At 41.4% G+C, this 13,275-nt stretch overlaps 1 protein-coding gene across 1 annotated transcript in view; it reads right to left on the bottom strand.

Annotated features, from left to right (window-relative positions):
- Positions 1-2,583: 2,583 nt before the first annotated feature.
- Positions 2,584-13,275, bottom strand: part of PRTFDC1 (phosphoribosyl transferase domain containing 1) — an 82,768-nt gene continuing 72,076 nt past the window's right edge. Inside the window, exons 5-9 of the mRNA XM_006208873.3 lie at positions 10,350-10,367; positions 8,631-8,713; positions 8,117-8,163; positions 5,099-5,175; positions 2,584-3,896 (exon numbers count right to left, since the gene is read on the bottom strand). Coding sequence (XP_006208935.2) covers positions 3,849-3,896; positions 5,099-5,175; positions 8,117-8,163; positions 8,631-8,713; positions 10,350-10,367 — 273 coding nt within the window. The 3' untranslated portion in view covers positions 2,584-3,848. The remainder of the gene's footprint in view (positions 3,897-5,098; positions 5,176-8,116; positions 8,164-8,630; positions 8,714-10,349; positions 10,368-13,275) is intronic.

Raw genomic sequence — 13,275 nt, 5'->3', positions numbered from 1 at the left:
TGGGGTCCATGGCTTGGTAAGTGGAGTGTAGGCTGGATTTCAGCCCCTCGCCTCCCCTCGGCCAGGCATCCTCGCTCAGGGCACCTGCAGCTCCGGCAGTGGGACAACCCACACAGTACCTGTGTTTCCGGGATATGCAGAGTTTTCTCCCAAGTGTCCATCTGCATTCCTCTCGTGGGCTGCTCTGGTCCTCTGTGGATGCCTGTGGCCCAGAAAGCCTCAGAAGGCGGCATCTGGTGAAGCCCCCTGGATGTGGATACCCTTCCCAGCCCAGGAGCTCACCAAACTGCAGAACCCCTGGGATCATCAAACGGAGCTGCTTTTCCAGTACCTCTCCCTGCGCCAGGGCTGTGCCAGAATCCTCAGTGAAATGCGGAGATCGGCCTGGCTGCCCTACTTGGTGGCGTGAAAGTGACCAGGAAAACAGCTCTTTCCGCTGGCCTCTTAGTCTACTTCCCTCCAGTCATGGAGGGTGACTGGGGCCACGGAACCACGCAGCCCCCTCCACGTATCTCCTCTCTCCTTACTCTGCACCCCTCCCCCAGCATCAACTCCCACATCTCCCTTCCATGATCTTCTTTTCCCTTCATGAGATAAGCTGGCCCACTGGCCCTCAAATGTCATCAGGAGATCCAAATGAACTTGACGATGGCAAAGTAAGTAAAACCTCCAAATGCTATTTTTTGCCAAAATTAGCCAGACATCTGGGTGGAGAGTGTGGTTTGGGGTTTCAATTTCCTAGAACATACTAACGTTATTACAAACATGGGTCAATAAAAAACAAAATAAAAAAATCAGGATTTGCAGATATTAACTACTATATGTAAAATAAACAACAAGTCTCTTCTGTATAGCACAGGGAACTCTATCCAGTATCTTGTAGTAACTGATAATGAAAAAGAACATGAAAATGAATATATGTATGTACATGTATGACTGAAACATTATGCTGTTCACCAGAAATTGACACACTGGAACTGACTATACTTCAATAAAACAAAAGTGGGGAAACAGTTCCATGACAGCAGGTCTTTAGAAGTGGGGTAGGTTACCTTCTATCTCCTTGGGGAAAATCCAAGTTCACTGCACAGGAGGCTGAGGAAGTGGTGGCTTGTGCTCTGCAAGGCTGTTTTCAGTCTCCGGAGGACTGGGACATGGCAAGACAAGTGATATAGCCACAGACATCCAAAGGTTAAAGAAGACACATCACGATCTGACCTTCTCGCAGCTCACCTTGGGGGTATATCGTTCTATATGTGATACATTTCAGTCCAGTGAGAAAGAGCCAGTTTAGGATGAGGGCTTCTACTTTGTTTGAAGGATCCCCAAGTATTACTGATTATGTTGATTGTAACTGAATCCAAATTTTTCCAGGGAAACATGCCACACACTGTTCCCCCTTATTAATCAGCTTTGGAACACTAAATTAATAAATGCATTGGTGAACCATTCATCAGGTGATAAGCTTTTCCATTTTTGGTCCAGGCTAAATAAACTCAGTGGTATGACATAGGCTAGAGTTTTCAAGAGAAAAAGAAATACTGTTTTTCCCAAACAGTGATATTCTTGGATATCACTGTCAAAACATTACCTGATAGGAAAACATGGTAGGAAAATGATTAAACTTCTTGTGTGTTTAATGAGTTCTTCTTTTTAAGCATTAACTAGCACAAATCATTCTCAAAATCCTCTGACATAGATCAATTTCCTTTCTAATTTGAAAAATCCTATGGTTCTCAAAAGTGATAGGGATGTTTTGTAAAACTCAATATTTTAAAGAAAATATTTTAATAATACATACTTTGATGGGGAAAAGGGGCGGGAAGGGATAAAAATTTGGGAGTTTGAGATTTACAAATGTTAGCCACTATATATAAAAATAGATTTTAAAAGTTTCTTCTGTATAGCACAGGGAACTATGTTCAATATCTTGTAATAACCTTTGATGAAAAAGAATAGGAAAACAAATATATGTATGTATATGCAGGACTGGGACATTGTGCTGTACACCAGAGATTGACACATTGTAACTGACTGTACTTCAATTAAAAAAAATACATACTTTGTGCCCAGTATTATATTTGAAAATCAAATGTACTTGGATTTTTCTAGGTCCTCTGATACAAATGTGCCATAGTGGAAAATTATATTTAAAATGTTAATTTTGAGAGTTCAAGAAACTGGCCAGTAAGACAGAATTATCAACCTCTGCCTTGGATACTGATTCTTTGGAGGAACAAAGCTAGGAGGAATTCCCTTTGCTGGCTTGCCCCTTGGGATATCTGGGTGTGGTTTATTTTCTTCTCTGGCTGGAACAAAAATATGCAGGAAAATCTTCTTTTACAACTAAAATTCCTTGTTCTTACAAACAAGCTTAAGGAGGAGAAAAAAACAAAAGCAACAGATCAAGCCTGGCTTAATCATTTGCTTTTACTGGTGCATATATTGGATTTTTTCCAGGTTAACAAAAATAAAGCCACAGGGAAGATGTCTGCAGTAGTATATTTAAGCTACTGGCTCACACAGATTTTAATGGCTGAAAGTATATAAAAAATGTAAAGGCAGAAGAAAAACAGTAAGCAGTTATGAAACATAACAAGTTTTCTTACTCTTTATTAGTTTAAAGGAAGCTGGGACCTGATAACAATACACCACGCACGGTTCAGAACCAAACAAAGGCTGCTTCGTTATTTACTTTGCATTTGCTCCTTTTAGGAAGCGAGGGAAGAAACAAAACAAAACAAAACAAAAAACAACAGCTCTATTGGCACGCCAGTTTATTTTCAATTAAAATCCCCATTAAATTAGAAAACATCTCATAAAACATTGGAAATGCAAAAAAATGGCATTCAGAAAAAAACTTTTAAGTCCCCTAGCTTCCTAGAATGCCTTGGATTGTGTGATCGGTCTCCCAAGGCCACTTTAAAAAATAATTCAACCTCTGTGTTCATGTTTAGGATAATCCATAATTGTGTCTTTCCCTCTGATGGAGATAGAGGAAAAATTTATACTTGTTTAGTTTCGAGCATTGAAAACACTGCCCCGCTCCCCCCACAATTTTGCTATTTGCTCATGTCCCACGTGAATAAAAGGATGGCGCTTAGAAACCAGGGCCTTGCTGCCATTGTGTTTTTTCTAATTAAAATTCAAAGTATTAAACACAGTTGAGTACATCCATGCATACATGACATACCGTTATCACAAACCCGGAAGCCCCAATCGAGAGCACTGGGCAAAGGTCCATTTCATAACATCATTAAGATTCACTGTACGCTGCTGTTCAGAGAGGCTTTGTCAAAGCAAATAATAATGGCCTGTCAGAAGTGCGCAAACAGAAATTTATATTAAATTGTCCTTTTCCTCCTTTATTAGTCTGGGAATTGAGTTGCATTTCCAGTATACGGGCTCAGAGTTTCACCTAAAAGGCTTCTAGGTTTTCAGATTGCAAAATGTTACCAAAGTAGAATATTAAAAAAAAAAAAAGCTCAGTGAAAAATATTTGAGTAACTAGGTGGGGTACAGACATCGAGCATAATGAGTTTATGAAAACACAAGAAGGTGTATCTCAGGGGTGTGAAGGTAGACTGAGCTCGTGAGTCACAAGGCGGAGTGTTTAATTTGGAGCAAGTCAGATGGAAGCATTGCTTTTTTTCCCTTAAGAACCTCTGGGACTCTTTATGTTATGTTGTAATCTCAGAAAAGAAAGCTCTCTCATTAAATTTTTTGCTTTTTCCCTTTTAAATCCTGCTGAGTGAAGAGGCCTGGGAGACAGGCTTTACGTGCTGGCTTTCTGAGCGTCATCGTAAGTAGGATGTTTTCCGGAGATTCGATGGTGAAAATTTACTTCTTTAGACTCGATACTTTTCTTTGCCGTGTTCATTGATCCCACATATGTGCTGAAACAATAAAGGATTTACATGCATCAGCTTCTTAACAAAACATGAGGTGCAGAAAATGGGATACAGTAAGAACAGAATGTTATCTCGTATTCGCTTATTGTTCGTTTAAATACATATGCACGTACTTACATGTAATGTATACACCTATATGTATACATGCACGTATACACACATATATGTATACACGCACATTTATATATACGTATGTATGTAAAATCTAAAGAGACCCACTCAAATGCTTGACAAAAGTTTCTTCATTGGTTTAGTTTTGAGCTCGTTCCCAGATCGGGTTCTGTGGGTCTGTAACACCCAGAGATGCTGAAGGTGGTGGAGTCCAGTAAGCACTGGTGGAGACAGAAGTCTCCTACTGCTACAAGCATGACTTCTAGGGTGAATGGAGAAATTGCCGTGGTAAGCACAATACTGCCTCTCCTTTGACCCTTTTTGGATAGCAAGAAATGTGTCAGAAACATTTGGATGGCAAGCAACAGGAATGGTGTCACGTTAATGTAAGCGAAAGAGGGAGTGTGATCGGCAGGCAGGCTGCTGGGGAAGCTCACAGAGGCAGACGAAGAGCAGGGTAATGAGGCAAGTGGAAGGCAGGAACAGGGGTGGCTCCTGCCCCTAGCCCATGGCTTAAGCCCCAAGTCCCTTGGTCTCTGTGGCTTTTGGCTTAAGTTTCTAATTCCCAGGCGAGAGATTGATTGCTTCCACTTTGGGTAAGATGTCTACCCCTGGATCATTCACCAGTGGGCAGGGCCATGCGCCATGTCTACGTGTTAAAACCATTTCTCCCAAACGAGAATAGTTATGAGCTACATGCTGCTATACTTGGTCCTGCTAGATTTGAAGCCCTGGCACAAAACAGTTTATAGAATATTGACTGTCAGTATGGTTAAGTGGAGACACAGTTGATGATGATGGAGAAAAATCAGTAATAAGCTAGAGTGCAGCTTTTAACTTCATTATTTTCTTAGCACAAAATAGAGATAATCATAATTGTTTCCATCATCCTAATGTCCACCTTGCAGGGTAGTGGTGGGAATACACTGGGATTATGAATGCCAAGTGCCCGAAATATTCCCAACACAGATGACACTCCATAAATGGTAGCCATCATTATTTCAAAAATGTGTTAAATTGATGCCACTGTTAAGTTCTTGTGAAAAGGGGGCTAGGGATTTGCATGCGAGGCTTACATTCAGATCTCTGAAGTATTCATTGTAATCTAAGGCATAACCCACCACAAATAAGTTTGGAATCTCAAAGCCAGCATCTGAGCAGAGAGAGAGAGAGGGAGAAAAAAAAAAGAAACATAATTTAAATAACATAAGTCTAAAGCCACCATATGCTATTGTTGGCACTTAACCAGTGGGGACCTTCCGTTAGGCAGAAGTACGAGAGAAAAGTGATAAGCAATGCATGGGACGAGCCCAACGGGACCTGGACCAGAGTGACTACTCAGGGAGACAAGACAAACAGGCAGACAGACAGCGAAAAATGACTGCACTCCTCGTACACAGAGCTGAGAGCGGGCTCGGGCAGCCCAGTGGATAACAAGAAGTATGCACGAATCAGACATGTGGCCCTGTTGTTCCAAAGCAAGCAGTATCCAACGACACCATGCCAAAGGAAACACTTTGCGAAGCTTGAAGGGCAGTTCAAACGGCGTATTCCAACCCTGTAATATGTGAACAGGGGCACAGGCTGTTACAATAGGAAGCCATCCTCCCACTGTACTCAGTGTCCTCAGCTGGATAAAGGGCTATAAAGAAAACCTGGGAGACAAGATGAAAGGAAATGGGATGGTTCAGCTCGAGGAAGACAATGCTAAGGGTTATCCTAACGCTAGTCTTTGAGTCCACGATGCACATGATATTAATTAGCGCTTTGTCTCCTGTGGAGGCAGAATGAGAGTAAGTGGCTTTAAATGCAGGACTAGGTACTTAGGTTAAGCAAAGGATGAATATATTGAAAGAAAGATGATTTTCACTGGAAAGGACACTTAAGGAACATACAATAGCTCTTCTCCTTCAGGTCATGAGATGGAATAAATGTGCTATTGCCCAATGAGTTTTCAAATTCTTTTCCAGTTTGGGGGAATCTCATGTTTGTTTGTTACAGTATTACAGATGAGAGATGTACTTGCTTATTTCTCTGAAACTGTACTTCGGCGTAGCCAGTGAACTTACAGCACAGAGAAAGTTCTCTCCATGGTGACTGCTCAGCACCACTTTGATCCTTCTGACCAAGGATGCTTTCACATGGAGAAGCCAACTGGTTCCTGCTCCCGGACAGTGCTAGAGACGAAGGACTTATTTTCTAAGGATTGCATTATGTGTCACTCTTAGGAAGCCCATTTGATCGCTCCAAACTGTAGGTTTCTGAGAAAAATAATCAAAGCTAAGAAACCAGAGCAGAAGAAAAGGTGTCAGAGCATATACAAGGTGACCTTGAGCCTAAAGGAAAAAGTCAATTACGAGAAAGGACCAACAAGTACAAAGCCTCAGAAGAAAGACAGAATAGAAATCCTGAGTTAGCTAAAGAATATTAGCAAATCCTAGGAAAACTGGGTGGCAAGGATAATAATGACTTTCCAGAGAGTAAGACAGTCCCTACAGCAGGCACTGGCAACTCAGACTGGGAAACTCAGTTCCAAAGGTTAAACCTTCAGAGCTGTCATGAAACAAAACAATGCCGGATCAGTGGGACAGGAGAACAGCCAGGAATCAGACTGATGGGTCTCTAGCTGGTAAATGGGTGTAGTTCCTACATTTATATTTGCAATTGCAGATGCTACTGGCAGGTAAAGTGCAAGAAGGAGAGGCATGATTGCAACCAGACTTCCTGGGCTCAACACGGACTCTGCACTTACAGCTAGGGGATCTTGGCAAGCTCTTTAACCTGCTTGTGTTCAATTTCATCATCTGTAAAATGGGCACAACCATAGCACCTAGTTTAGGGGAAGGTTGTGAGGGTTAAACGTGTTTAGCTCTCTGTAGCTCTTAGAACGGAGTCAGGCACGGCATAACCTCCTGCTAGTGTTAGCGGCTGTTATTTTATTAATGTTGTTGCTGTAAGTGACACAAGAAATTTGAAACTAGCTGGATGTGTCTGAAGAGCATGTCTTTCTCCTTCAGTTGAAATCTTGTCTATACAGTGTCTTACATGATTTCCCTAGAAGGCTTCGGTGTATTAACCTTGTCCAGTCTTGACTACATCCAGATTATCTTCCCCAAGCCAGTAACTGGACAGGAACATGCTATTGGGTCTCTCTGTTCAGAACTGACATTATCTAGATTTAATACATCCAGCCTAGGAATGAAACCTGCTTTTAGAATAAAGAACCACGAGTTCAATGTCACTGGCTCGTTACCCATCCATAGCGCGCTCCTTGTACTAATGTTTGTTCAGCTTGCTGATGAGAACTGTAGCCAAATTATCCCAGAGGCTTTAGTGCAAATGTAAGTTATAAAAACCAAGCTGAAGTCTGCCTATGCAAGTGAAAAAAAAATCGCTTCTGGTCTTAGAATAATAAATAATCAAGCAGCTTGTTTATCCCTTCTGGCATGAGAAATATTCGTATCATGGGGAGCAGATAGGAAAGAGCCTTAGATGAGGGAACTCCTTGAGAACACACGTCTGAACTCAAGGGTGAGGATGGTATCTGGAGGTACTGCCTCTGCTAATTCTCTGTGTTCTTGAACTTCTGCTTGGAGGTGGGGGGTAGGGGTCTTGGATTACCCCGTCTGTGTGCTGAAATTCAGGCTTCCTGAAGGGCAGCATTACACATCATCTGCTCACAGTTCCTGCGATTGTAGGACCCCTCTCAACCCTCTCTGTGTCCAACTGATGGAGAAAGAGGCCAAGGGAGGAATCCTGAGCATCTGAGTCAGACTGGGGGAGGGGGTCAAGTCTCCTTCGACCCCCTGAAACCTATTTAGCTGAGTTCTTTGGAGTGAAGGCGCTATGGGAAACCTAAAAATAAAAACATCCAATGTACGCAACAGAGTTCCTGGGAGAGACGCCAATTAGAAAATGAACCCTGATGGTAGAGGGTTCTATCGCCGGGGAGACGACGGCGTGTTTATGGGACCATCAAATCTTTACAGCTTCCGTTTCACATGGAATGCCGACAAATAGGAAACCAAAGATTCCTAAACACAAAACAGCACCACCAGCCAATAACCAACGGACAAGAAGCCAAACACACTTACAGTCAGGTCTAAAGCCATCACTTCTAGATGTTCTCTTCACCAACAAACTATCATTAAAAAAAAAAAAAGCTTTAGTGATCCAGATAAAATGTCTGTGAATGGCAAATAGAATTGAGCATCATTAAAATATGTATTTGAAACATGCTATTATTCTCCCCTGGAGCACCTGGGGCATCAGCACCGCCCTCTAATTTCTGCTCCTGCGGCACCACATCAGGGAGATTCTGGATGAAAGGAAGGGAGAGGGGCACGGGCCCTGGGGCTCAGCCAGCTGCTCCTGGAAACAGCTAATGGAGGCAGAGGAAAGAGGGGCTCAGACACACAGCGAAGCACGTCCTCTTCCCTTTCCTCTCTCTCAGGCTAGCAGTCCAATGGGCTGTTTGTTCAGTGTGGCCAAACTGTAACACCCCAGGGCAAAGGGTCTGCATTCTTTGGAGACAGCATCCTGTGTCAGCATCCCTCTTGGGCTGGTTTGGAAAGACAGAAACAAGGATGACGTGAATGCCTTACTCACCTGGCTACCTTAATCATGTTGGGCTTGTATTTCTCTATGCTGCTGAGCAAAGCTTTCATGGTCCTCCCCGATCCGACAACATCCTTTGCAAAGAGGACAGACAAATTCAGTCAAATGCATTCGGGCTGCATTAAAAGGCTTTTTCATCCAGACAGATGATTCTATTCCTTATTAATAATGCATCGTAACTAGAATTGCTGTCAAATTGGAGTCAAAGCACGAGGCAGAGCTGGTTATATTTTTTAGACAGGTGCTTCTTTCTGGAAGCTGGGTTTGAGGGGATATATTGGTGCCTGTTTCCTCCTGGAATCTTTGAGCTGTGTTGAAAGGCTAAATTCAGCCTTTGGAGAGCATGTGGGGCTCTTCATTGAGTGCATTTGGACTCGTGCACGCACATTCAAGGACTAAATTTGGCCCCGAGGTTATGTAACACAATACAGCGCGCATGAATTTTCATGGACATGGGATGTACATCTGAATACTCTGAATGGATAAACGCCTCCCCCTCACTCTCCGCACTTAATAGAGGATTCTGTGGCTGGGAAGTGAGATGTGTCTGGACAGCAGCTGGTGACAGCCTGTGGGTTCAGAGGGTGCGAGGCTGCCGCGAGCTGAGGCTCGTCCCCGCTGACGAGCTGCCGCACAATGAGAGCAGAATGGGCGGCAGACGTGTATTGTCCCTGGGACAGAAATCAGCTGTCAGGAGCTGATTATCAAAACAACAGGTCTGAATTTAGCCAGGGTTGGGCAATTCGTTTGGCTAGGGGGTCTCCTGCATGGGTTACGTCTGCGCCAGAAGAGCTGCAGATCCATGCGGTACACAGGCGACCGTAACAAAAGCTTGAAAACAGCTTCCCTGCATTTTCGCCAGCTGATAACCCAGGCGTGCTGTGCGATACGGTCCGTTCTTTCTTTCTCTCTCTCTCTTTTTAAAACTTTTAATTAATTTCTTGCGACTTTTTCCGGGGGGGGGTGTCGGTAATTAGGTTTATTAATTTATTTTTTAAATGGAGGTGCTGGGGATTGAACCCAGGACCGCGTGCATGCTAGGCATGCACTCTGCCACTGAGTTATACCCTCCCTCCTTTTTTTTTTAAACAGAAAACAAATTAAATTAAATTCTAGCTTTCCTCTGGATAGCCATTTTACTTACTTATTTATTTTTTTTTGCGAGGGAGGGGCGATAGGTTTACTTGTCTGTTTATTTTTGGAGGAAGGACTGGGGACTGAACCCAGGACCCGGCGTATATTAAGCACGCGCTCTACCACTTGAGCTATGCCCTCCCCCAAGGCATTTTAAAATTGACTGTATTCTTGATTTGGATGTTGAAGGGAGAATTGCTCCAAGTCATTAGAGGTCATTAGCAAGGACCCTGAATTAAGGGTAAAGACAGTTCTAACCTTGGTTTTACTATGAAAAAAATTTTGGCTTCCTCTTCTGTAAAAACGTCTGATTCAGAAATAGGTGTAAGAATTAATCTAGACATGTATGGCATTAGATATAAAACAGGATAGAGCACCATGCAACAATTTCTGCAAAGCTATTCTTCTAAGTTATTTCAAGCTAGTAATTCTAGTTGACTCCTTTTCTATAAATTTGGAGAGCCCTGTACACAGTGGGAATTCAGTAAGTCCTTGGCCAATTTGATAACAAGTTCTGTATTTTGAAACTCACCATTAGATTCTTTCAACTTCCAACTATGGATTAAGTCAGCTTACCTCAACAATGAGGACATTCTGAAATTAAAAACAACAATTATTTGGAATCTGATGCAAATCCGGCTCATAAGATAAACACACATTTTACTTACAGTTAGAATTTCACAATTAGCTTAGCTGTTCCTCCGCCATCCATCTAACCCGAATGCTTGGAGGTAATCTAGGACTTCCAGATTCATTTTAACAGTCTTTCTGGAATTACTTAGAGCTGCTACATTGGTATCTACATTCAGGTTAGGGGGAGGCTTATTTTAGACTCTTTATCTGTCTAAAGAGCTATCCATAAAGACGTCCCACCTCCATCATTCTGGCAAGTGTCCCCACCCAGCGTTCTTTGGGACACAAAGCTTACTAAGAGTTTACGAGATAAACAGACCAACATAGACAGCATCACTAATGGAGACAGAGTTCTGTAGAAGGACCCTGTATTCGGCTGGGACAGCCCTCTGCCAGTGTAGCTACCAGTCCCCAGGGATTCTATATTTACTCTTACTTTTTTTTTTTTTTAACTGAAGGTACCAGGGATTGAACCCAGGACCTTATGCATGCTAAGCATGAACTCTACCACTGAGCCATGCCCACCCCACTGTATTTACTCTTGGACTTTCAACTCTGAGGAAGGGGAGGAGCCTGGTTTATAGTTTTAGTGGCCTGGTTATGCTCCTTCCTCTGTGCTTTCCAGGCATCCCTCCACTTCTCCTCTAGAACCACTGATTATGCTTCATCTTAACATTTTATTTTATTTTATTATTTTTTTGAGGGGGCAGGTAATTAGGTTTATTTATTCATTTATTTATTTACTTAATGGAGGTACTGGGGATAGAACCCAGGAACTCTACCAACTGAGCTATTAACTTCTTGAATGATACCTGTCTTCCCCACTAGACTGTAAACTCTATGAAGGTGGAATCATGCTTTTTTTGCTTATTATGTATTCCCAGTCCCTAGCATAAATACCTGCATATAGATGCTCAGTGATCATTTCTTGAATGAAGGAATAATAACTAATTACATGTATGAATGACTTAAAATCAACCAATTAAATGGATTAGTAGTCACATGTCAATATTGCCAAATTAAAATATCACCGTGTTACTAAGCCGTTCCCATGGGAAAAAATGGTTTGGATCTTCTTCTTAATGTAATGGCGACTTTCTTTAGGTAACTTTTCATTTATCTCTATGATTCATATCATGATTTAAAAAGTCTGTCAAGTCTTACACCTTGGGTATCTTTTTTATGTCTAATGCAAAAGAGATTTAAGTAATGAAAATGTTAACCAACCAACCAAAGACTCTGTTAAATTTGCACCATGCTTCTTTATGTGTCAAACGCATTCTTAGACGGAAATACCTTTCTGGAAGTATTGTTCTGACAGGTATAGTATTTTTATTCATTAAGTCCATTAAAGAAACTTAATTTTATGATTAAAATATAATATTTTGTCCATTTTTAAAATAGGCCATGCCCACAGTATCCCCCGTGGATCACACTGACAGAGAAGTCCCCTTGGTATTCTGAACACATTTACTATGTTCTTAACCATCAAGCCATCACAGCTAGTTAGGATGTGCATTTTTAGTCTGAATGAGGCTTCCCAACCATGCCTATTAACCAAGCAGAATAGTGGGAGAACACTTGGTTAATTTAATGTGCTAGTTCACGATCTCTTTTTGTTTCAGCATTATAATGAAAAACCTTCTTATACTATTAGTCTGAATTCTTGCCTAATTAAATAAAGTGCACTGAACATAATTAAATCTGTTTTGAACAGAACCTTGCAAAACAAGAGTCATCCTTGAAAAGATTAGCTTCAACTAGAAGACATAGTGGTGGCTGGGGAGGCGGAATTGGATGTGGATGTGTACTAATCCAGAACTATAAGGTCAAAATTAACTAAACCTGTTTTTAAAATCAAGGTAATGCATACACATGTTTAAAACCAAATAGCAAAAATCTAAAGATTTTCTAGATGTTGAGGTGTTTCTAACTGTTAAAAATATTTTTAAATGCATATATACCTTACAAGCAGCTCATACAACTTAATAAGAAAAAAACAAACAATCCAATCCAAAAATGGGCAAAGACCTAAAGAAGCAATTCTCCAAGGAAGAAATACAAATGATCAATAGGCACATGAAAAAATGCTCAATATCACTAATTATCAGAGAAATGCAAATCAAAACTACAGTGAGGTATCACCTCACACCAGTCAGAATGGCCATCATTCAAAAGTCCACAAATGACAAATGCTGGAGAGGCTGTGGAGAAAAAGGAACCCTCCTACACTGCTGGTGGGAGTGTACTTTGGTGCAGCCACTATGGAAAACAGTATGGAGATTAAAAGACTAGGAATAGACTTACCATATGACCCAAAAATCTTGCTCCTGGGCATATATCCAGAAGGAACCCCAATTCAAAATGACACCTGCACCCAATGTTCATAGCAGCACTATTTACAATAGCCAAGACATGGAAACAGCCTAAATGTCCATCAACAGATGACTGGATAAAGAAGAGGTGGTATATTTATACAATGGAATACTATTCAGCCATAAAGACCAACAACATAATGCCATTTGCAGCAACATGGATGCTCCTAGAGAATGTCATTCTAAGTGAAGTAAGCCAGAAAGAGAAAGAAAAATACCATATGAGACCGCTCATATGTGGAATCTAAAAAAAATAAAACAAAACAAAACATAAGTACAAAACAGAAACAGACTCATAGACATAGAATACAAACTTGTGGATGCCAAGGGACAGACTGGGATTTCAAAATGTAGAATAGGTAAACAAGATTATACCGTATAGTACAGGGAAATATATACAAGATCTTGTGGTAGCTCACAGCGAAAAAAATGTGACAATGAATATATTGTATTCATTGTTTGCGTATACCTGAAAAATTGTGCTCTACACTGGA

The sequence above is a fragment of the Vicugna pacos genome, chromosome 35, assembly GCF_048564905.1.
Source record: "Vicugna pacos chromosome 35, VicPac4, whole genome shotgun sequence".
Lineage (NCBI taxonomy): Eukaryota > Metazoa > Chordata > Mammalia > Artiodactyla > Camelidae > Vicugna > Vicugna pacos.
Note: the sequence above shows the minus strand (reverse complement) of the source record. Positions and strands in the feature narration are given on the sequence as shown.